Raw genomic sequence first — 22,120 nt, 5'->3', positions numbered from 1 at the left:
TCAACACAGTAAGAGCCTTTTAGGAACATCTCATCTAATTCTGCCAATTTATGCATTTCAGTGATTACCACCAACCTGCTTGCAAAACCCATTGTTGAAAGGCAAGATGAATGGAAATGCCGAGTTAGTCCCAAAGAGCGTGACCACAGAACCAGTCTCTCAGACAAACAGTGCAAGTGAGGCAAAGATGGAGGTGCCTTCTGACCTGAGCAGCCCAGCTTTCCATGGCAGGGACATTGGGCTCATTGAAAGAGGTTTTAAAACAATGTTAAGCATTCGGAAGTCAAAACGAAGTCTGAACAAAGAGAAAGGAAAGGAAGATACAGGCACTTGGAAAGGAAAACGACTTTCTCTGCGATTCGCCAAGAACTCTGAGAACAAACCCACAATCTGTAATGGCGTGGAGGAGGTTGGTGAGAAGATAGAAGCAGCAGAGCCCATTCTAGGAAAACCTCTTTCAGGTAAGAAACAAAACCACCAGTGTAATTTGCTTGGCGGGTCATATGTAACCTTCAAGTAATATGCACTTTGCATGTCTTGGGCCCAAGACAAACTCGTTGGGGTGTTACCCAGCCCGGCATGGGTAGGTTACCTGTTGGTGAATACGCTGCTCTGTAGCCTCAACAGCATTAGTTTAACCATATCAACTACCTACCTATCAACCTGTCAGATGTGTCACCCATCATATCAGTGTCTCCTGTCTGCTGAACACAGTTTGGGAGCTGTTGTTCTGACAGTATCTAGTACTGTAATGTGGGCTATTCTTACACTATTGCCTGCATTGCACCTCTGGAGTTCAGTCTAATGGTTCCCAGACTGTTCTTGGTAGGTTGATGCAATGCTTTGATGTGGCAAAAAAAATATGGTTTGGATGTGATCTGGTTTGGCATCTCTACCTTGGTTCTTAACCTGAGAAACCACCTTGCCAAGAGACAGCTGCAGATACCTTGCTCTCTTACACTGACTTTCCAGCTGTTCTTCTCACAACAGTGGTTCTGAAGATGTTTGTTCTTTGTTTTCCTCAGGCTTGTTACTCTTATGAGTTTTGTCAGCATTATATAGGTAGGTCTTAGTCAAATCACATTAACTATCTTCAGCATAGCTCTCACCCTTCCCTAAGTGTGGGCAGACTGCAATGACTTTGATCTTGATTTGGGTCCTGTTCTCCTCCACCTTCTCATGGCAGAGGAAGTACAATGAATCCACCAGGAGACATGGGTTGATCCTTCCTCAGCTTAAATTTCCAGAAAGTAGTTCTTGATCTAATGCATAGGATGTCATGGAGATCAGATAGATGGGCTGACATTACCTCACTGCTATAATTTGCTCTCATGGGCCATGAAGTTATTTACTGCTTTGCACTGATATATTGTGAGGCTGGTAAGCTGGATGTGAGACCATCTCATAAACTTTGTTAGTCCTTAAAGGTTCATAGATGAGGAGTGACAGGAAGCATTACCATAAGCCCTTTCCATGTCCTGCAGTAAACAAACTGAAGAATTACACGATAAGGCCCATCCTGTGCCAAATAATTCCTGACTGGCCTAGACAAGAGCTGCTCTGTCAGAAACACATCTCATCCTGAGATAAATATGGCAAGCAATGGAGACTCCATCATGTGCAAGATGAAGCTGCATAATAGTTAATTGCCTTTCAATTGTCTTCCTTCAGCTACCAGCTGGCTGATCTTGTATTGCTAAATTAAAGATCCATTTAGCACCCAATATCACCTCCCTGAATAATTATTCTAGATGGTGATTAAATGATGTTTTCTCACTTTGATAAACAGAACAGAATGTATTCCTTCAGTCTCTCACTGCAAGCACTTGTGCAAACACAGGTTTTTTTACTAATTTATCTAGAAGAGACTAAATTAATTGGCACAATGGCCCTTCCTTCTGAGTGCAGAAGACACTGTAGCTCCATAGAAGCACTCAAAGCTCTATGCACTGTATACTACATCAATAGTTTGATTATTCAGTGCATTTCTGTCTTCTTATAGATACTCTTACACTGCACAGCTTACTTGGTGCATACAGTATAAAATCTGTGTGCAGAGAAGCCCAAGAGCCTAAATTATGGGCATCATATCTTCTTTGAGTGTTCTCAAATTTGCCCATATAATTTTATGTAGGTATGCCCCAGAAGCATGTGCCCAAATGATGTTCATTCCTTTCTCCTCTTTTAATATTTGCCTCATGTCCAGTATCACAGTAGGATCTCCTGTTCAGAGCATCTGTTTTGATGCTGGAGATGATGAGAACTTTCTGGGGCTCCTCAAAAGCTAGCAGTGCTCTTGGATCTCCTCAACACACAACAAATGCTCTTTATATTACTGGCAAATAGGCAGCAGTTCTTGAACCAGGAAGGCTTTGAAAAAGAAACAGGAAACTCAGTAGACCTCAGCCACTCTGGGGGTAACTGTGGGTTTTCCCTGGCCTTTGCCAGCAGCAGCCAGTACTGGTAGCAGATGCCAAAAACTAAGGAGGTCAGAAAGACCAATGTGATACCTGAACACCAGGAGAAAGCAACCACAGGCTGGATCACCTTCTAGTGCACACACTTCCTCAAACCATCCAGGAATGGCAGTGCTCACCACTTGGAAAACAAATGTCACTGGTGAGAGGCAGTGCTTGACAGCCAGGTCATCCACCCATGAACCACAACAGGTAGGTGAACTTCACCTACCTGGTGTACTTTAATGGTTCTCCATTTCCTTCTCTTGGGGCCCTGGGATCATCATCTTAGAGTGTCTGCTCAACCCCTAGCCAAAGCATTATTGCAGACTACAATAGCTGCAAAGCTGAGAAGCTATGGCTTCTTGTTCTCCAGAAGCCCCTCTTTTCAGTGCTGTCTGGAAGGGGTAAGAGACATCTTTCAGAGGCCCTCTGCTATGATGGGCAGTAGCTGAAAAGGGTGGTCAGTCACTCATGTGCTAGTATCTGGCTTTCTAGATTGGTCCCTACATCTCAAGGGAGATGCAAATCACCAGTGACACCTTCTGTAGTCTGTATTAGCATTTTGCTCAGCCCTCAGAAATGTAGGAGCTGTGACATTAGTGTCTTAGGATAACTTGATCATGCACAAAATCAAGACAGAAGGGGAGTTTAGGGTTTATCCTGAAAGAAGAATATCCCAAAAAATATATCCAGGGCATTCCCAAGCCAGTATCCTGCTCAACTAGAGTCTTAATATCTCTAGAGGACATGCTGGTGCGTAGGCTGGGAATTGACACAACTACCTAGTGAGATGTCTGAACTGGGAGCTCAGAAGTGTCTCACTCCAGCTCCTCCAGCCATACCCCTGGGCATTCTCCCTGCCTTCCTGAGCAACATACTGAAATGCCATTTCAGCCAGAGATGCCAGAGCTGAGCTGTGCTGCCATGGCCAGTTCAGCAGCAGAGGTGTGCTGAGCAAACTGGTATGCTGGAAAGAAGGGTATCCATGCTAAAGAAAATCCTGCTGGTAGGATATATGCCAAACTGTCCCCACTGCCAGTCCCACTTCAGCTGCACACTAACAGAGGGACAGAACCAGAAGCAGCTTTATGCAGCCTGAGACCCCAGCGTCCCTCTGTGCAGCCTCATTAGCCCTTGCTCTGGGTTTTCCTGCAGGGCTGTAATCAGGTTTTTGGATATTTCACACCTCTGAAAGCAGTAGTGCAGAGATGTGGCTCAATTTGCAGTGATTGTATTTTCACTTATTTCCTCTTGTGTCAAACAGGAGCTGAAGAGATAGCGGGGTAGGGATGGCAAGCATCAGTTTCAACAGCACTGCTGGGGCCTGGCCTCTCAAAGCAGCCCTACAAGCCTTTCTATGGGGTATCTTGTCTTGTTACCAACCTGTCAATCATCTAATGCCTGCCTTGTCCCAATCTCTCTCTCCCTTCTCTCTGCAGTAATGGAAATCAATGAACTTATTCAGAAAAAGCAACTTTTAGAAGCATTTGCAAGCATCAAGTACTTGGAAGATGAGACTATCGCTGAACGAGATGCTGGGAAATATGTGGATAATCCACAGGAGTTTGTGCGGAAATCCAAGGACGTGGATTTGCTTTATAACTCCATCACGAACACAATACAGTCCATTGTGGTGGAAACACTGGAACAACCCACTGTAGAGGCTACCATGCTGACCTCCCTGGTGACTTTAATTGCCCGTGAAGAAGCAGCTCATCCTAACACAGCCAGTGCTGCTGCTCCTGGATCAGACTTGCTTGGCACGCCCAGGAAATGGAGGGAGGAGTGGAGGAAAGCTATCAATGAGAGCGCTAGAAAAAGAGTCCTGAGGGTACCCATGGCATTAAAGGAAGAAGACAGTTCTTGGCTCAGTCTCCACTTAGGTTTCCTCCAGAAACACCTGAGCGAAGACTTAGTGAAAATCAAGTTCTCAGTAAAAAAGTGCTACCCAGAGGAGTACCAAGTGTGTGACACATATGTGGAGGCTTTTCACAAGGCCATAGCCTCACATTTGCAAGCTCTCTCCCACAGACTGCTGGAATTCAATGAGCTCCACACCATGCTTGACTGGGTGGCCAACACCTACCTCAGGTAAGATGCTGCACTTGCCATACTGCCTCAGCCTCCTTTGGAGAGTGGCATGGCCAGAGTGCTTTGAGTGCACCAGGCTATTGCCAGTTGTTTAAACAAGCGAGAGAGACACAGTACAGCCAGATAGATAATCTATTAATAGGTGAGGACAAAGGTTTGTGGATAATGCACTTGCTGATTTTCATAGATTTAAACTCTCCCATTTTCCCCTCCATCTCCCACTTGCTGTGCTCCAAGGTCAGGAAGCTCCTCCTAGCAGCTCTGGTAAACCTTTCTGCAAATATTTTGCTAGGTTAAGCAGCTGCTCAGTGACTTTTCCAGGCACAGGGAGGGACCTGTTGGGGAGTGCTGCTTTCTTCCTGTTTAATTAATGGTGATGTATTTGGAAACAGTCCACATTACCCACCATGCTCCAGGGTCAGAATCAGCTCGAGGAGGTGCCAAGACATTGTCGTGTGGAATTAGCCACATTAAAACAAAGGCTCCGGCTCAGACACGCCTGTTAGGCAAATGGGAAGTCTATAGTTTCTAGGATTTCTTGATGCTCCCTTAAGTTCAGGGGTGACTAAAGTGCTCTAGGAGTTGTACAGACATATCAACACCATCCTCAGGGCACCCTGAGTGTGTGGGAGTAAAGGTAGACATTTCTTACAACAGCAGTAAAAACTGTGCTGCTGGACATTGCCTCCTTTTACAGACAAAGGAGATATCTAAGACAGGCACCTGTAGATGGTCCGCCACCCATTGCCATTCTCCCTTGTGTGCCCATGCCAGTCTGATCTGGAGAGAAAGTCCTGCATGTCCTCAGCCCTTGGGACCTCTGCTGCGCCCCAACATTACAGGAGACTGGAGCAGAAACAGCTTTCAGCAGCCAGGTTCTGCACCAAAGAAAAGTGCCCCCATTGCATTTCTTTAACTTGCTGTGAAAGAGACTACTGAGAGCCTTCAGCCATTTTGGGCACCGCTTACAATCACCTTGCTGGGTTGGGGTGTTACCATTTATTTTTTTCTATTCTATAAAGGACTTCATCCCCTCTTGGGAACCATCTGAAAAATTAATTGCGTGACTCAAACTCATTATTGATGCTACAATTAAAACAAGTGAAAAATAAGAAAGTGAAGTGAATAAACTCCATGGGTATACCCTTGAGTTAGTCATGGTGGAGAGTTTGTATTTCATTTTGTGGTGTCCTTTGAAATGATCAGCAGATCCCTGAAGCAGCTGGGCTGTGCAGTGCTCTAAACACGCAGATATACCTTTCTGAGAGCCCTGAACTGTGACCGCAGGAACATTAGCTCCAGGATGCTATCAGCAGGCTGAACTTTTTTCTGCTGAGCAGTCACTATGCACCAGCCTGACCTTTTACAGGACAGTCCTCACTTGGATCCAAACCCAACCACAGGACTTAGTGCTGGGTTGGCAATGGGAACCTTCTGCAGTGTCAGACAAATGATCAGGCTGTGTGTAGGACGTTGCAGTTATGTTCCCTGATAACCAGGTGACTGCTTGCAACTTATGTCCAATGTTCATTAAGTGCTTGAATATTTTCTGCTTTCTCCTCTCTACCTTCATGACCCTGAAAGATGCAGTGGATGAACACGGCAGATTGCAAGGATAGCACATTCAATCGCACAGGCTAATAACAGGTTTCTCACCCCAGAGGGAGAAACACAAGCAGTCCCTCCCTTTCCCTGATTCCCTGCTAATCAGCAAGCCTGATTACACAGCAATCCAGAGGAAAGTGAGTGGTAAAGTCATGTATCAGCTGAGTGCACTTTGGAGTCAGACTCTGTAGCTACATGTCCACCCACCACTAGCGTTTGCAGAGGAGTCACAGTTTTGCCATGGCCTGTGTCCTGGGTGTGGGAATGCCTTCCAGAGGCTGGTCTGCAAAGAACAGGACCGGACCTGCCGCCTCTCCTTGCTAGAGATAACCCACAGGCTGACATAATGCCTGATGTGACACCAGAGAAGGGCCAAGGAGATCAGCTAACTCCAAAGCAGCACACTGCTACAGGAATTACCCTGAGAGGCATTTCACAAGCTCTTAGTGAAATGAATCAGCTTCAGGCTGTTTATTTTTAAAAGTAAATTCTCATAGCACTTTTAATGTCCAAACAACTCAGAAGTCTCATGATTTCTAAGGTGGGCTGGAACTTTAGATCACTTGGATTTTGAATAATTAGGATTTTGAATAGCAAGGAAAGATTTTCTTGTTAAAGCTTGAAAACAAGCATCTCAATTTCGTCTTTAAGTATATTTATCAGAGCTTAATAATTATGTAGCTCATGCCACATGAATATTCAATCAGTTTACTCACACTCTGAGGCAATATAATTTGTTCGTTTGAATCTTTCCAGTGAACTCTTTCTGGGTCACCCTGATCTCAAACCAGAAGTTAAGACAGAAAACCTGTCCCTGCTGCTAACACCCGCTGATTGGGATAAACTGAAAAACAGCTACATTGCGTCTGCGAAGGTGAGAGTTTTGACCTTGTCCCCGCACACCACCCACGGAAAGCACGGAAGCCCCAGGGCCTGGGCAGAGGTCTTAGATAGCTACATTGTGATTTCTAGCCCAGGTGCTGAGTCTTGCCAGCACCATGCAGAAGAGCCTTTAATCAAAAGGAAAAACAGTCCTGAATGCCATTTCAGGGACCAAAGCATGCTGTGAGCCTGAACCTGGTGATCAGAGCCAAAGGAACGGTATATGGTAGAAGCTTACAGAAAGATCATAACTGGGTTGCATCGGATTGAACTCATTGCAAAGCTAAATGTAAAGGCATTTTAGCTGCTACTTTCACAGTGCGTCATTTTCCACCTGAGGTTTGCTACAAGACAAGTTTGGGCATGTTCCCACCAGAGGACATCCCCATGGGTCAGCTCCTTGTAGGAAGTCCCTTCTACAGTGCTGTTTCTGCTGCCCTCAGCTGGGACTCTGAGTAAGACTGTATGTTTTCCTGGCTCTTTGCTGCTCTCAGACATTTTCTTGAAAACCATTTCTTAAACAGGGCACCACTCAAGGTGACCTCAATGTACCCAGCTGAATAAAATGAAATCAGTATTGCTCCACTGTGCTGGTGAAAGATCATTTTGTTTCACCAGCAACAAGATTGATTTATCAGCCAGAACATAACAGTGCTGCCACTACTCAGGTGATTGTACTGCCAGACAGGACCAGTTTGATCTTTAATCCTGACCTTGTGCATTGCATATGCTGGTTGACTTTGTAATCAAGCAATCAAACAGCTGACAATATTTCTCTGCCTTGAGTATGATTCCTCCTTGATTTGGGAGTATCTTGCCCCCACACTACACAGCTCTTGAATTTTCCCAAGACCCTCTGAAGACTGACAGGGCTTGGTGGAAGACCTTTGACTCTTCTTCCCTTCTCTCACCACACACATGAGCCTTTCATACATGCCAATGGAGCAAAACACAGCGAGCTGCATTACTCATTCTTGCTTCATTGTCCTCAGCTGCATATTTCCTTTCTGTTTAACATTTAGGGGAAAATCAGAAGCTATTTTGAAAACATCCTGAGAATGGAGTCCACAGAGAAGTGGGAGAAGGAAGATCTTCCAGAAGTGAAGGAAAATCTCTACTACTCCTCACTCTCCTTTGATATTCAAGCGGTATTTAATTAGCTGGGGCAAAGAGTGGGGGGCTTTGTGGCTCCAGGGAAACAGGATGGTTACCTTCTGAGGTGGAGGTACCGCCTCCTGCGATAATTTATGTTAGTCACGCACTGGCAGAATACATTATAGCAGAAAATGCCGTTTATTACAACTTCTAGCTCTCCCGCTTGCCTTCCAGCTGCAAATTAAACCTGCTGTCAATTGTGTCAGCAACATAATAGGCAACTGTTTTAAAAGTCCTTTTAAATCTCTTTGATTAGAAAGAAAAAAAAGAAAAGGGCGGGGGGGGAAGTAGAAAGAAAAGGTTTGTTAGGAAAAAACCTTTGGCTGAAAGAGCAACTTTGTCCAAGGGCTGCAGCAGCCATGGAAAGGCCGTAGGCTGTGACAGGCACTCCAGTTTAAACAGGGCAAAAAATGAAAAGCTCCTACTAACTTTAGGGACTACAGTGTAATAAATCCAGGAGAGCTTTGGATTCATGCACCTTACTCAAAGAGTTGAGTCATTTCAATTAAATAATACCAACAAAAAAGAGAGGGAGACAGAAAGAAAATCAAAGAGTATTGCCTGCCACCATGACTCTTTTTCCATAGAGGAATATCACACATTATGTGATCACTGGGTAGGCAGGTCTGAATTGGATTAGCAAATGGGTAGGATGCCTCAGGAAGCACCAGAGTAGAACTCCAGCCTTCCTCTATCTGGAGAGGCAGCTAAGGCTGTGGGAGTGGGAATTAGGGAGGAGCCTCGGTACTGGCAAGACTTTAGGGTGATGCCTGATTCTCTGTGCAGCCCTGGTATTACTCTTGAGGAAGGATCTTGTGTGAGTCCCAGGGATGGTGCTTATAACAACTCTTAGCCTGGAGATGTAGGAACAGCTCAGCTCGCATTGGGTATCAGGTTGGGGATTTATGCCTCCAGCAAATCCCACCAAAAGAGGAAAATGGCACCAGGGCAGCTCTGGGCTCTAGTCAGCACCCCATCTAACTCATGCTGGACAGCAGAAGGACACAGGACCATTAGGGATGAATGATTGTGTCACAAATCAGTTTGTGCCTCTTGGTCCATTCTGGATGATTATTTTCAAAGGTGCCAGAGAATAGTCAAAACTGCCTGGCAACAACTCAGCTATTTCCCCTTTTGCTAGAGGGATCATTTTTATTCACCAAAGACACGCAAGATCCTTGTGAAAGATGTTTTGCCCATGCTTATCTCACCCACTGGAGTTTTTTCATGCTCTTTTCTAGATCATCGGAGAGTACATGAAGATGTCTAGAGAAATCAGCAGAAGCTTGGAAATTAAAATGCTTGAGCTGTGCCTGGCAGAACTGCATGAATTCATACCAAGGTCATCACTGCTCCAGGCAGCACATTCCTTCCAAATGAATCTTACGTTGGTAAAAAAGTAGGAAAAAGGTCCATGTACTGGACCAGATGCTGGCACCGAGCAGGCACAAGCCTGCTTCTGGGAGAATTAAAGATCACAATAAGTCACATAGTGAGCAAGCTTCAAAATAGTGTGGAGGAAGCCACAAACAGACCTAGATAGGACACTTGAAAGTCCCAAAATTTTGGGTCACAGTTCCTGGAAGAAGATGCTGGCTGGAAAGGGATGGCACCACTGTGGTCCCATCCATCCAGGACTTTCGTGGCATTGGATGGTGCTGCAGCCACAAGGAAGCATCAGTTATGGACCACCTAGACCCTGCTTACCCAAAATGTCATCTGGTTGAGTTCTTCTGAGAGGACTTTCTCCTGCATCCCTTGGCTATAGGCATACAAATGACTGATAGGAGCCTCTCTGTTACACCCAGCAAAACATAAAGCTGGGTTGCCTTCTGAGTCTTTTTGAAATGTACCCAGTGTCTGAAGGACACAGGACCCTGCATCTTTGATCAAATATTGTTGTGCTTGGTAGCTTGGTAGTCCCCACCAAGTTACAGTCTCAGATCTTACTCTGTGTGACATGCTTTTGGTATGCTTCAGGGAAGACTTTTGGCTTGCAGAGGGTGCCAGCACAGTGACATGCTGTCCAACCCCTCTGATGGGGCTGTGTTTTCAGAAGGGTTCATGGATGTTTGCCTGAGCAATGATCTGCAGAGGAGAAAGGCTGCTCAGCATCAATCAGCTCCAAGCAAGACCAAAACAGTCTCAAGCTACACCAGGAGAGGTTTAGGCTGGAGGTTAGGAAGAAATTCTACACAGAGAAAGTGATTGCCCATTGGAATGGGCTGCCTGGGGAGGTGGTGGAGTCACCATCATTGGAGGTGTTCAGGAGGAGACTTGATAGGGTGCTTGGTGCCATGGTTTAGTTGATTCGGTGGTGTTGGATGATAGGTTGGATGCAATGATCTCGAATATCTCTTCCAAGCTGGTCTATTCTAGTCTAGTCTAGTCTAGTTTAAAACCAATTTTGCATTAACATTTGAAGTTTCACACCTCTGGCAGGGGCTGAGCAGGGAGTTTGATAAGAGACATTTTGCAGGAGGGTGGGGAGCTTTCTCTGATCCTGAACCCAGGGCATGGCAGATATCCAAAGTGCACTAAAGGTAACACTTTCCCTTCTGAACCTTCAGCTCTTGTAGACCAGAGATGTATAGTTGTCTGCCATACCCAGAGCAAGCAAGGTGGTTCAAACCAGATATTTGGCCTTGAAGTCTGCCTAGGTTTTTGAGGGAAAGACACTACTGATATTCTGGGGTTTGGTGGTTTTTTGGTTTTGTTTTTTTTCTTGGTTGTTTTGTTTGGGTTTCTTCCATGTTTTTTTCTTGGTGGTTTTTTTTCCCTTCCTCATCTTTCTTTGTGGGTTTGTTTGTGTTAGGGGGTTTTAATTATTTTTTCCTTTTTTTTTTTTTTCAGCAAAATTGGTGTAAAATGTCAGCTGGGGCAGTAAGGGCTCCCAGATGAAAGTGTCACTGAAACTGAAGCTTTTTCTTAAATGAGGCTGAGATGCAAGTGGCTGAGGCCAGCTTGAGTAGTTTTCTTTAGCCTGACAAAGAATGGGTCCACTAGGCAAAGCCTGCCTGAGCAGTGCAGACCTCTTTGTAGAACACCTGTCAAAAACATAAAACTGTGCTACAGAGAAAACAGCTACCTAACACACCAGGCTGAGAGGATGGAAGGGAAACATAGGTGTGCGCTCTCATTCCTGTCTACCTTCTGTTGTAAAATCAACCAGCAGATAATTTTAATTGTTTTTTTCTGTGTAAGAGGGCACATATTACACTGTCCTAAAAGCCAGATAAATGAAGAACCAGATTGATGAGCCTGAGTACCACAGCCACAATTAATCCCTCAGTATGAGGAACAGCCATGGATTCTGCACACCGAGATCCCTGGCATGTCTCCAGACATGCTGCATGCCCATTCAGGCGAGCACACCCTAAACACATAATTATCTGCGATCTATTCCACTCCGATGCACATGCATGTTATGACAGCTGGGAAAAACATGTCCACATACAGAAGGGACAAGTTGGGCCAGCCACCAGTGTCTCCTGCCATTGCAGTGCACACAGAAGATGAGCCATACTCAGTCCCTTCATCATTTGTGTTAACTGCTTGTCTTCTCCTACAGGTTTGGGAAGAAGTTTTCAGCATGGAGCACTGCCCAGGACAGCCCCATCTTTGCACCCTATTTCGCTGCCTACGTCAACAGCTTCCATGATCTGGTGTAAGTCTACCACCTGCAAGATGAGCTGCCATGTTGCTGGGGTATGGGAGGGAGAGAACATCTGGCTAAACTACCATAAAAACAATGACCAAGGTTTCCTGGAGTGCCCTGCTGGGAGGTCAGCCTCCAGTCCTTTCTCTCCTCATGGGGCAATCTTCCCTGAGAGAGGCACATAAAAGTCACAAGAGCAAAAACAAAAAAGTGGGGTTGGATCAGGTGCTTGCATGAAAGCTTTGAATTAATTTTCAGCCCTTATTTTCAACCTCAGAGAAGAGGGGTTTGGTGGTAGAGTTTTTTCATTTTTCCCCTTGTTTCTGTTTTTATTTGGGTGGGGGTTTTTTGTTGTTGTTCTGGAGGTTAGCAGTATAAACCAAACAACACAGTTTGAAGGCTGCTTTTGGCACTGGGCTGGAGGGAACCCTTTGAAAATACTCAACCTGCAAATAAACTCCTGCCATCACTGCTGGCAGCAGGAGCTTCTAGGGCTTTGCATGTGTTATGAATTAGTTATTTAAAGGCATGCACTGACAAGGTCTCTGATGAACAGATATGCCCACCGGCTCTGACTGCCACAGAGTGCTTGCAGGAGAGAGGCACTCTCCCCGTAAGCAGGACAATGCCAGTCAGTCTGTGTCCCAGCATCTGCTCCCTCAGCTTGGTGCTATGCGCTTCCCACCCTACCGCTGCCCATACAGCTGCAGCAGTGCTCCAGTGCCAGTACCTGGAGGAACTGGTGCTGTTTGTATAGCATTTGCCCCCTTGGGCAGCCACATGGGGACACAGTCCATCGAAGCCCAGGAGCTTTTTAGCATCTGGAGTCATCCCTGCCATGCAGATGGTAGTGCTTTGGAGGCCAATCCAGCTGATCCACACAGGACTAACACCTGGAGTCTGGGTACCAAAAATCTTGGGTTGTTACCTCCGGCCCATGCAGCTGCATTGCAGCAGGAGTGCTACATGCCAAATATTATTACTCGGGGGATGCAGAGGGCTTCTCACAGGAGCTGATGGCGGCAGCAGCAGCGAGCACTACCGTCGGGAAGTCTCTAGATGGCACGATCTCTCCAGCAATGCTAACGTCGCTGGGAGCTGGCTTTCTCTGCCTCCTCCTGCCCCTGTGGAGAATTGCTTTTCACTGCCGGGGAATGGTGAAGGAGAAGCCATCGTCAGGCAGGGAGCTGGCAGGTGTCTGAACGGTGGATTGGCTTCGCTGTGTTTGTTCCCGAGTCAAGTTAAACATTCATCAGCCTAGGGTAATGAGTTGCTGGGCAGAGGCAGATGACGTAACTGCATGATTTTGTGCATGCTGGACACAAACTTCAAATGTTCATCAGGAGTTATGGACCTGAGCCCTCAGCCTGGGGCAAGAGGGATCCTGTTGTGTGTTTTGTACTGCTGCTCGGACAGCCTCAGACATAGAAACTAGCTAGTGTACAGTGGCAGGAACTTGTTCTCTGTGATCAACAGTAGTGGATGTAGCACAACCAAGAACGTTTTGGGACCACTAGCATTCTGGTGGTACTACCTTGGTTGCCCGTGGAGCATGTTACAGAAGGGCAGGGATGGAAAGTGAGGAAAAAGCCAGGAGCTTGCAATGCCCCACACATAATGCCAGTGATTTCATTAACTTCCCAGAAGTTGTATTTTCCTCATTAATAAGAAGCCTTGCAGAAGCATGCACTGTTCCTAGGAAATTCCACAGGTTTCCACCTCCACAGTTCACTGCACCAGCTCTTGCCAGTAGTTGCTGCATGGCGTGAGTCAGCTGGGCTCCGGGGTGTGGTGGGTCACACGGGGGATGCAGAGTTGGCAGCTTTGCCTTCTTTGGCTTTCACTCTCACACCATAAACCCCTCAGTGCTTCTCACTGGATATCATTCAGCAGAAGTGTCGCTCAAGTGGAAAAGTAACCAGCCTATGCAACTGCTCCTTGTGGTTGAACTATCCCACCCGATAAGGAAATAGGTGTTTTTTTAGTCACAGTTACTTGGTTGTGATTAATTTTCAATATATAGGAATGTAAAAATAAGTCATTACTTACACACATTAAATGCTTCCAAAAGGAAGTACTGGGATACAGGAATTGCTTTTTGAAATATTGCCTAAGATGCCAATCTGGATAAAATGCTTAGAGCAGTGTAATGGCTTACAGTTTAAGATTAACCTATTGGTGCCATCTCTCTCTTTAGGTCAGGGTTAAAAACAGTGTTTAAAGTCAACACTGGGGAACTGGAGAAGACTTTAGCAGCTTTGACAAGGAACTTCACGGATATCTTTTTAGATAAATTGAGAACAAAAGCACAGGTAAGAGAATCTTGGCCACATTGAAACAAATGGTTTCAACTGCACCAGGGGAGGTTCAGACTGGATGCTAGGAAATATTTCTTTACAGAGAGGGTTATCAAATATTGGAGTGGACTGCCCAGGGCAGTGGTGGAGTCACCATCCCTGGAGATGTTTAAGCAGCATGTGGACCTGGTGCTTAGGGACATGGTTTAGAATTGACCCTAAACTTGGCCAAGGGTTGGACTGGATATGATCTTTGAGGTCTCTTCCAACTATATGTTTTCTGTGATTCTGTGATTATTTTGTAAACATAAATATGTGCAGGACCACAGCAGTAGATGAGGGCCATGGCCCTTCCCTTGTCTTGCAACCTGGGGCTGATTTTGCAGCACAAACATTACGGTCCCACCAGAATGCCTCCCGCCTGACATTTGTAGAAACTCTCCTTAACTCAGAGCAACACTTCCAGCACCCTGGGAGTTTTTCACTAGGAGCAATGATATACTGTCAAGCTGTTTACTTTAATACAATGGCAACCACAAGGAAAAGGTATTTAGTGACCTCCAGCTTCTCAGGCAAAGCATTGGGGATGAACCTTACCCATGGCAAAGCACCAGGGAAGTTAGCTGGACTCCACTGATGGGGCATTTTTCATTTTTAAAAAACATTTGTATTCTTTAGGACTTTCATTTATTTAATCATAGATCTGCCATCACAATCTGTTATCAACCTCTTCAGACAGGACAGAATTCATTCTGCTAGAGGTGATTTTCTAGGCTGTTTCTATGGTGAAGAAAGACTGATTCTTTCAGTGTGAAAATGCTGAAGTTCTGATATCAGCTGATAAAGCTCTGGTATCAACTTCTGTTAGAGGCATAAAAGACAACATATTGCAATGGAGTTTGTGATTTTGGGATCCTGTAGATGGGACTTCCTGCTCTCAGCCAGCTGGGGGTCACTACCCTTATCTGGTATAACATGGAGGAAATTAAGGCTTTGGACTCATCTCTTTTCACTCATCCCAATTCATTTTCTAAATCACCAAGCATAACTTTCAGAAACCAAGGAGTCACGCAACTTTTCCAGTCTAAGCCAAGCCAGCCTGGCCAAGGGGACTTTCCAGTGACTGCAGATCTTGTCTGGGAGCTTAAGGAGCAGGCAAGGCAGGAGGCAAGCCAAGGCATTGAGCAATAGAGCTGAAATGCCGTGAGAATTGAGAACAGCTGAGGCAAAGCAGTTCTAAACAGCCCTCCAGCAGGCTGGGAGCACAGCAGAAAGGCATGAGTAGGGGAAATAATTGGGAAGGAGATTGTCAGGAGCCTAAAGTGCAAAGGGAATGTGCCAGAGAAGAGAGATTTTGAATATGGCTATTAGAAAAATCTTTTCTGGAAGCAACCAGAAGCCTTTAGCAGATGCTGCAGTGTTCCTATGTGAAGGCACATTAGCTGTAGAGACCCATCAAGGAAAGTAGCCCACTGAAGACACTTGGTCAGAGCACCTTGTACTCAGGGTAGGTGGGAAATGGTGCCATCACTCCCACATCATCAGTGACCATGAGGCATCAAGGTGGAAGTGCTCCTAGCTGCTATTCCACCACCACTACATCAGAGCAATTGAGCAGAAGGAAAATCCCAGTCAGACTTCAGGCAGACACATGAGTCTGGAGGTAGTACAGAACAGCTCCCTGCAGGAGCTGTTAGCAAGAGGATCTTGATTTCCATGTAGAGGAGGCTGGAGAAGTGGGCTGATTTCCAACAGATTCACTACCAAGTGATTGTCATGTCCATAGCTGATCCAAACCCATATAACGCTAGTGTACATGGTTCCACACCACAGCCTGTTCTACCCATGAGTTTCCTCTGGCTAACATTTACATTTGTTTATTCTTCTATACAGTGGTGATACATATTGATTTACCTAAAGAAATATAGCTGGTGGATTAGAAGGTGGCACAGAGCAAGGAAATGAGGTGTCCCAAGAAAGGCTAAAGCATCTCCTGCTCAGGGAGTGATGCTTCTCCTGTTTGCACTGGGGCACCTGCCCAGAAAGCAGAGATGTGAATCTGAATTTCTCAGGGTGGAGAGAGAACCACAGCCCACTCCATGCTTCTGTTACCTAATTTCTGGCATGTTTTCACACAGACTGGTTGTGCTGTCAGTACTCTGTAATTTTCAGTTCAAGCCTCCTGGGCAGGCATAGAGCTGAGTGCCTTTGGCTAGCACATCAGCTAGTCTGAACATTATGGGTGCCATCAGAGTGCCAAACAAGAGCCAACGTGTGCCCAGGTGACCAAGAAGGCAAATAATATCCTGGCTTTTATTCAGGAGCAGTGTGGCCAGCAGGAGTAGGGAAGTGATTACCCCCCTGTATGTGTGAGGTCACACCTTGTGTACTGTGTTCAATTTTGGGCCCCTCACTACGAGAAAGACATTTTGGTCCAGAAAAGGGCAATGAAAGCGGCAAAGGGTCTGAAGAACAAGCCTCATGAGGAGCAGCTAAGGAAACTGGGGTTATTCAGTCTGGAAAAAGGAGGGCTGAAGAGAGACCTTATTGCTCTCTACAACTACCTGAAAGAAGGTTGTTGTGAGGTGGGGGTCAGTTTCTTTTCCCAAGTAACAAGTGGTAGGACAAGAGGAAATGGCCTCAAGCTGCACCAGGGGAGGTTTAGATTGGACAACAGGAAAAAAATTTGTCATCAATAGGGTTGTAAAGCATTAGAACAGACTGCCCAGGGGAGTAGCAGATTCACCATCCCTGGTGTTGATGTATTGCTTAGGGACATGGTTTAGTGGTGGCCTTGGCAGTGCTGGTTTATCAGTTGGACTTGATCTTAAAGGTCTTTTCCAACCTAAATGATTCTATGATTCCATTATTCTATCAGTGAGTTGGTCTTTTTTCAGCCACTCTTTAAGAAAATCCTGACCAAGGACTGGATTTTGGCAACGGAAAGGCCGGACTCGCTGGCATCAGCAGTCTCACAGTTCTCCAAGCACCTTCAGCACATGAGGCAGCCCAAGGGGCAGGTAAGTGGCTTGTCCCATGCCAGAGTGCAGTGATGGTGGAGGTGACCCACTGTCATCTGCAGGCTGTGGTTCAACCTGCAGACTCATCTCCAGCAGCGGGGGCTGTTTATAACTGTGAAGACAGCTGATGTGGGGGAGTTCAGCCATTACCGCACTTCCACATGAGAGTAAGCAATAGCTTCCCTTTCTGTAGTTTAGATACAGGAACTGTTTTCTTTAAAGAAGAACAAAAAAAACTTTGGTGAACATTACCACTGAACATTGCAATTCCACAAGTTGCAGGTTTATAAGCTCCTTTCACATCCTTGGAGTTGTGAAATAAATGGGTAGGAGACAGTAGCTCTTGAAATCTACTTAAAATCTACAAACACCATCAAAACCTACTTTCAAAACAATTCTAAATGTTCCCCTTTGCTACTGAGGAGTCAAACTACCCACACAAAATAGTGGGCTATTGCAGGGTGAGGAGTCTCTCCATGACATTTCCTTGGGCACTGAGTTTGTTCTGTGCTACAGCAAAAGGCTGAGTCATTGGCTCACTGTGGCAGAGCTGTCCTGGGCAGTGCATGCTGATGGTGTCCTGCCTTCACGTATCTGCTTTATGCCCTTGATTGATACTAAAGACCCAAGCCCTTCCCACCAGCCTCTCTCTTGCATAGAAACCACAGAAAAACCAGGAGATTTGCCCTTTTTTTTTTCACCAGGAGCTTCTACATGACATTCATAAGTATGTGGTGAGGGAATACATTGCACAGGTCATCAGACCCAGACGGAAAATGAACAGGGAGACACGGCAGATAGTGAGCAACAAGATGAGCCAGGAAGCCAGAATCCTTAATGATATGTTCATTGACCAGGTAAGTGAGTACCCTCCTGGAACCCCCTGTCTGCCCCTTTCCTGGAGGTGCAAGATCCCCACTTGGCTTCCTGGAGACAGAGATGGCAGGCTGTCAAAGATGGCAAGCCCTGAGAAATGTAGAAGTCCTTAAAAGAGAACAAGGAGATGGTACTGCAGGTTCATGGTGTGGACTTCCAGCTCGATGGCTACTCTGCAGCACTGGCTTTTGTGTGCTCAGCTGGCAGCTCTCTGAGTGCAGTTCCTATGCTGTGGGATCACACTCATCCTGTTACAACTTCTTCCTGGGCCTGTTCTCTTGGGCCATAAAGATGCACCTTGCCTCCAAAAGATCCCTGTCCTCAGTAGAGCTCATGGACAAGAGTTGTTGAGAAGGTCCATCCAGGCAAAAGACTGAATACAGGAGGGTGATGGGGAGCAGATTCTGGATGTTTGTGACTACACAACATCAGTCTGGGATTTTCAGGAAAGCCAAATCCAATTAATACATCAGATTTTGTAGGGAGTGAGGTGTTCAGGGCACTAAATCCCACCAAGGTGGTTACCTCTCAGAGAAGAGGCAGGCAAAATTATTAAGCAACAGGAAGGGAAGTCTCTGGCATCCAACTGGTGTATCAGACCACAGCCAAAATGTCCTGCCCAGTGTCTGGCTCCTGAGGTGCTTGTGGGCATCATGGAGCACAGAGCAAAGCCCCAGCAGAGCTACCAGGAGTAGGCTGCCATTGCCACCCAGTGCTGCATCGGCCAGCACCCTGCTGACCACCAGCAGCACCTTGCTGACTCCCAGCAGCACCTTGCCGACTCCCAGCAGCACCTTGCCTGCCACAGGGCAGCTTGTCCTACACCAGTAAAGGCAGTCCCCTGTTGTGCTCTGTGCTGCAGGTGAAAAGGCATTTTGCAGATGCTGTGCTCCCTGCTGATGTTCCCCTGTGCCTCCTCGTTCACAGGGCTCTGACTCTGGCTGGCTCCTTCCCGCCATACACCACATTGCCAATATCCTTGGGGAGGACAGAAAAGACAAGATCGAGGAACACGTCAAGGAGCTGTGTGAGGATTATCCAGATATCAGGTACAGGCAATGGCAGATGCCAGAACTGCTGAGCTCCATCCCAAATAGTGCCAGCTTGTGCTGTGCCTTCACCAAGCTCTTCAGCTTCTCTGCTGGTAGCCACACAGCAGAGGTCAAGGTGCCAGCAACAGGGGAAATCCCACCTCGTTTTTCTTTCTTTATGTCTGTATGCTTTCTCTTTTTTCCATGTCTGTTGGATCATATAATGTACACAAGTTACCTCAAAAGCCTTTTCATTTTAAAATTAAAAGAATGGAATGGAATGGAACGGAATGGAATGGAACGGAATGGAATGGAATGGAATGGAATGGAATGGAATGGAATGGAATGGAATGAAATAATAGAATAGAAAATAGACATTTCAGTTGGAAAGGCCCAGAGCAATTACCTAGTGCAACTGACCCCTCCAGGGCTGACCAAAAGCAGGCTTGAGTCACTGGCCACCTCTCCAGGAAGCCTGTTCCAGTGTTTGATTGTCTTTTTGGTCAAGAACTACTTCCTAAAGTCCAGCATAAACCCTGTCTAATGCAGATTTGAACCATTACTATGTGTCCCATCACTGGATACCATTTTATAATTCCAAATGAGCCTTGTTTCACTGTAAAGCTCCAGGCTGCTTTTTAGTGCATTACTAGTCTTAGCCCAGCTTGACAATTTGCAGGCTCCAGCTTTAGGCCAAATAGTTTGTCTCTGTTCCCAGATCTCAAAGTGCAGGAGACATTAACACAGTTCAGCTGCAGTTTCTGACAAGGCCTCAACACAGTCACTACATTTTTGGAATAAATTACAAATTTGTTCTTTTGCACTTTCCTTTTGCTGTTCCAAAGCAGCATCTGCAAAATTTAAGGCTGCTGGAAATGTAAACAAATTGACTAGCTCTGTGCCTGGCTAAGCAGCTACATGTCAGAAGTTGCATCCTCTTCCACAGCCCTTCCACCAACCATTGAGAAGGAATATCTGTGGTATAGCTTGCAAAAAATTCCCTTTCATCAGAGTCATTTCAGAAAAAGGCACTGGGTTACACATCTCCTGATAGGTAACATTTGTACCACCAAAATAAACCCTATAGTTAATACATTGATCAGAACACTGGATCCTCAAATAATCATTAAAAAAAAATACATTCAACATATTTTCCTCTCTCAAAACAGGATAAAAAATGTCATAAGTATATTTGAGTGGGTCAGATATGCTTCAGGCTTATCTGTGTAGGGAAATTCAAGACATGGTCTTGAAAAGGAGTGATTGTTCCTGAGTAATTCCCTAGGTGAACAAACCTATCCCACAAGGGAAAAAAAAATGAAAACAATTAATCCCAGTGGCTTAAACTAAGCTGATGAAGGAGGCAGTGCCTGTTCTGGGAAGGACTGGAGGAGGTAAATGGTAGCTTAGCTATTTCAAAACAAATTTCCAGGCTGTGGTTTGTGGAACTTTTTTATCATGAGCCTTGGATCACAGCCAGGTTTTTAGGATCATCCTCTTGGTTGATCTATTTCCTGACTTTCCATTATTGAGCAATATTATTTTTAACAATGACGTTCAAAAAATGAGGCAGAGCCTACTGGACCTGCATTGCTTCCTGAACAGGTCTCTGTTAATTCTTCCCCTGAGCTCTCAGAGACGTTGCTGAATTTGTACATGCTGAGATTACAGGAACAGGGTATGTTTCCAAGTTGGCTTTCCTATCTCTAATCTAATTAGAGCCTGTCAGCTTCCTAAATATTAGCTCTTCCATTACTCAGCTCAAAATAATCATTAAATGAAAGGTCTGCAGCCTTTCGGGAAAACTCGGAAAAGATGTCACGTGTGTGGAGATGGAGGAGGAAATTCCCCAAAGCACCAGCAGCAGGAGGGTGGTAGCACCACTACCACCAGGTGGTAGGAACTAATGCCTGCTGGCTTTGTACCTCGGGAGGCTGCAGACCAATACTCTGGTGGTTCCCCCAGCAGGGTGAGGGGAAATTCCCCAGCTCTTTGTGATGGGCTTGTTCTGTCTCTCGCATGGTTGTTGGTTGCTTACCTCTGGGCTGATTTTGCTTGCCAGGACTGTGCAAGATCTTATTTTGTTTCTGCAGCAAGAACCACATTCTTGCGGTCCTGGCGCTCCGGGGGCTGGGGCACACCAGGAGAATGGCAATTTTCCGGCAAAGCTGCCATACACCGAAGAGTCCTGATGCTGGAGAGGGCAGTACACTCTTTGCTGAAATTGATGCCCCTGTGGTCATCAGCTGCTTCTAAACCAGAACCAGGTCAGCAGGCGGAATCCTCCTTCCTCCTATGGCATAATCCAAAATCTGCTACCCACACCTCTTTCCTCTACAAACACAGCTTTCTGACTGCTGTTGGAAAAGGAGTAGTTTTCTGAGCTTGCTACCCCAAGTCCAAAGCCCAAAGGCAAAAGATGTGCCAGGACACTGACCTTGTGTGAGAGCTTCTAGGCAGCAACTCCAGCCCGGGCATTGTGCTTGTCCTATGTTCATACAGATTTTATTGCTAGGAGGCTGCACTGTTCTTTGGTCCAACAGTCACTTTCAGAGAACAGGGGGAAATGAAGGAGGAGTTCACCCAGTGCTATATTAAGGCTTGGACTGTGCATTGCATAATTACACAGCAGCAGAGTGAGAGCCTCCTTCATAATTAGTATCCCTGAGCAACCAAGGAGCAGAGCTTGGGAAGGGATGTGGTAGCACTGAAGTCTTATTTCCTTTCCCATGAATCAGCTGGCCAAACTGGCATCACACAAGGTTAGTGACGTTGTGACCTGATGCCACCAACCACTACCTCTCTGAGGAGACCTTGGAGGATAACCAAATCCCACAGCTGGGACACAGCGCACAGACCACTCTGTATTCCAGAATGAACTCCGTAGCCCTTATGGTGCTCCAGCAGATTTTCCTCATTCCTGGACTGCCTTGCAAAATTCCTATTGGACCTGTTCATCCCATCATAGTGTCTCTGCGTGGGCAGACACGTCTGAATCAGACATGCCATGTGTGAGGAGACTCCTCTGGGAAAAAGGCCACGGTGC

General features: G+C 46.0%; 1 protein-coding gene across 1 annotated transcript; it reads left to right on the top strand.

Annotated features, from left to right (window-relative positions):
• The first annotated feature begins 106 nt into the window (after positions 1–106).
• Positions 107–21,335, top strand: EXOC3L4 (exocyst complex component 3 like 4). The gene is made up of 11 exons (XM_009905357.2): positions 107–461; positions 3,899–4,550; positions 6,912–7,029; positions 8,060–8,185; positions 9,434–9,534; positions 11,764–11,859; positions 14,048–14,162; positions 17,045–17,167; positions 17,872–18,024; positions 18,971–19,092; positions 21,168–21,335. Exons 1-11 carry the CDS (start codon positions 107–109, stop codon positions 21,328–21,330), a joined length of 2,124 nt encoding a protein of 707 aa, XP_009903659.2. The 3' UTR covers positions 21,331–21,335.
• The last annotated feature ends 785 nt before the right edge of the window (positions 21,336–22,120 follow it).

This window comes from Dryobates pubescens, chromosome 5, assembly GCF_014839835.1.
Source record: "Dryobates pubescens isolate bDryPub1 chromosome 5, bDryPub1.pri, whole genome shotgun sequence".
Lineage (NCBI taxonomy): Eukaryota > Metazoa > Chordata > Aves > Piciformes > Picidae > Dryobates > Dryobates pubescens.
The sequence above is the reverse complement of the archived record's forward strand: the minus strand, read 5'-3'. Positions and strand labels throughout refer to the sequence as shown.

Coding starts and splice junctions, on each gene's coding strand:
- EXOC3L4 (XM_009905357.2), top strand. CDS start 107: ATGAATGGAAATGCCGAGTTAGTCCCAAAGAGCGTGACCACAGAACCA. Junction 14,163..17,044: donor AATTGAGAACAAAAGCACAG/GTAAGAGAATCT, acceptor GTCTTTTTTCAG/CCACTCTTTAAGAAAATCCT. Junction 19,093..21,167: donor GAGGATTATCCAGATATCAG/GTACAGGCAATG, acceptor TTGTTTCTGCAG/CAAGAACCACATTCTTGCGG.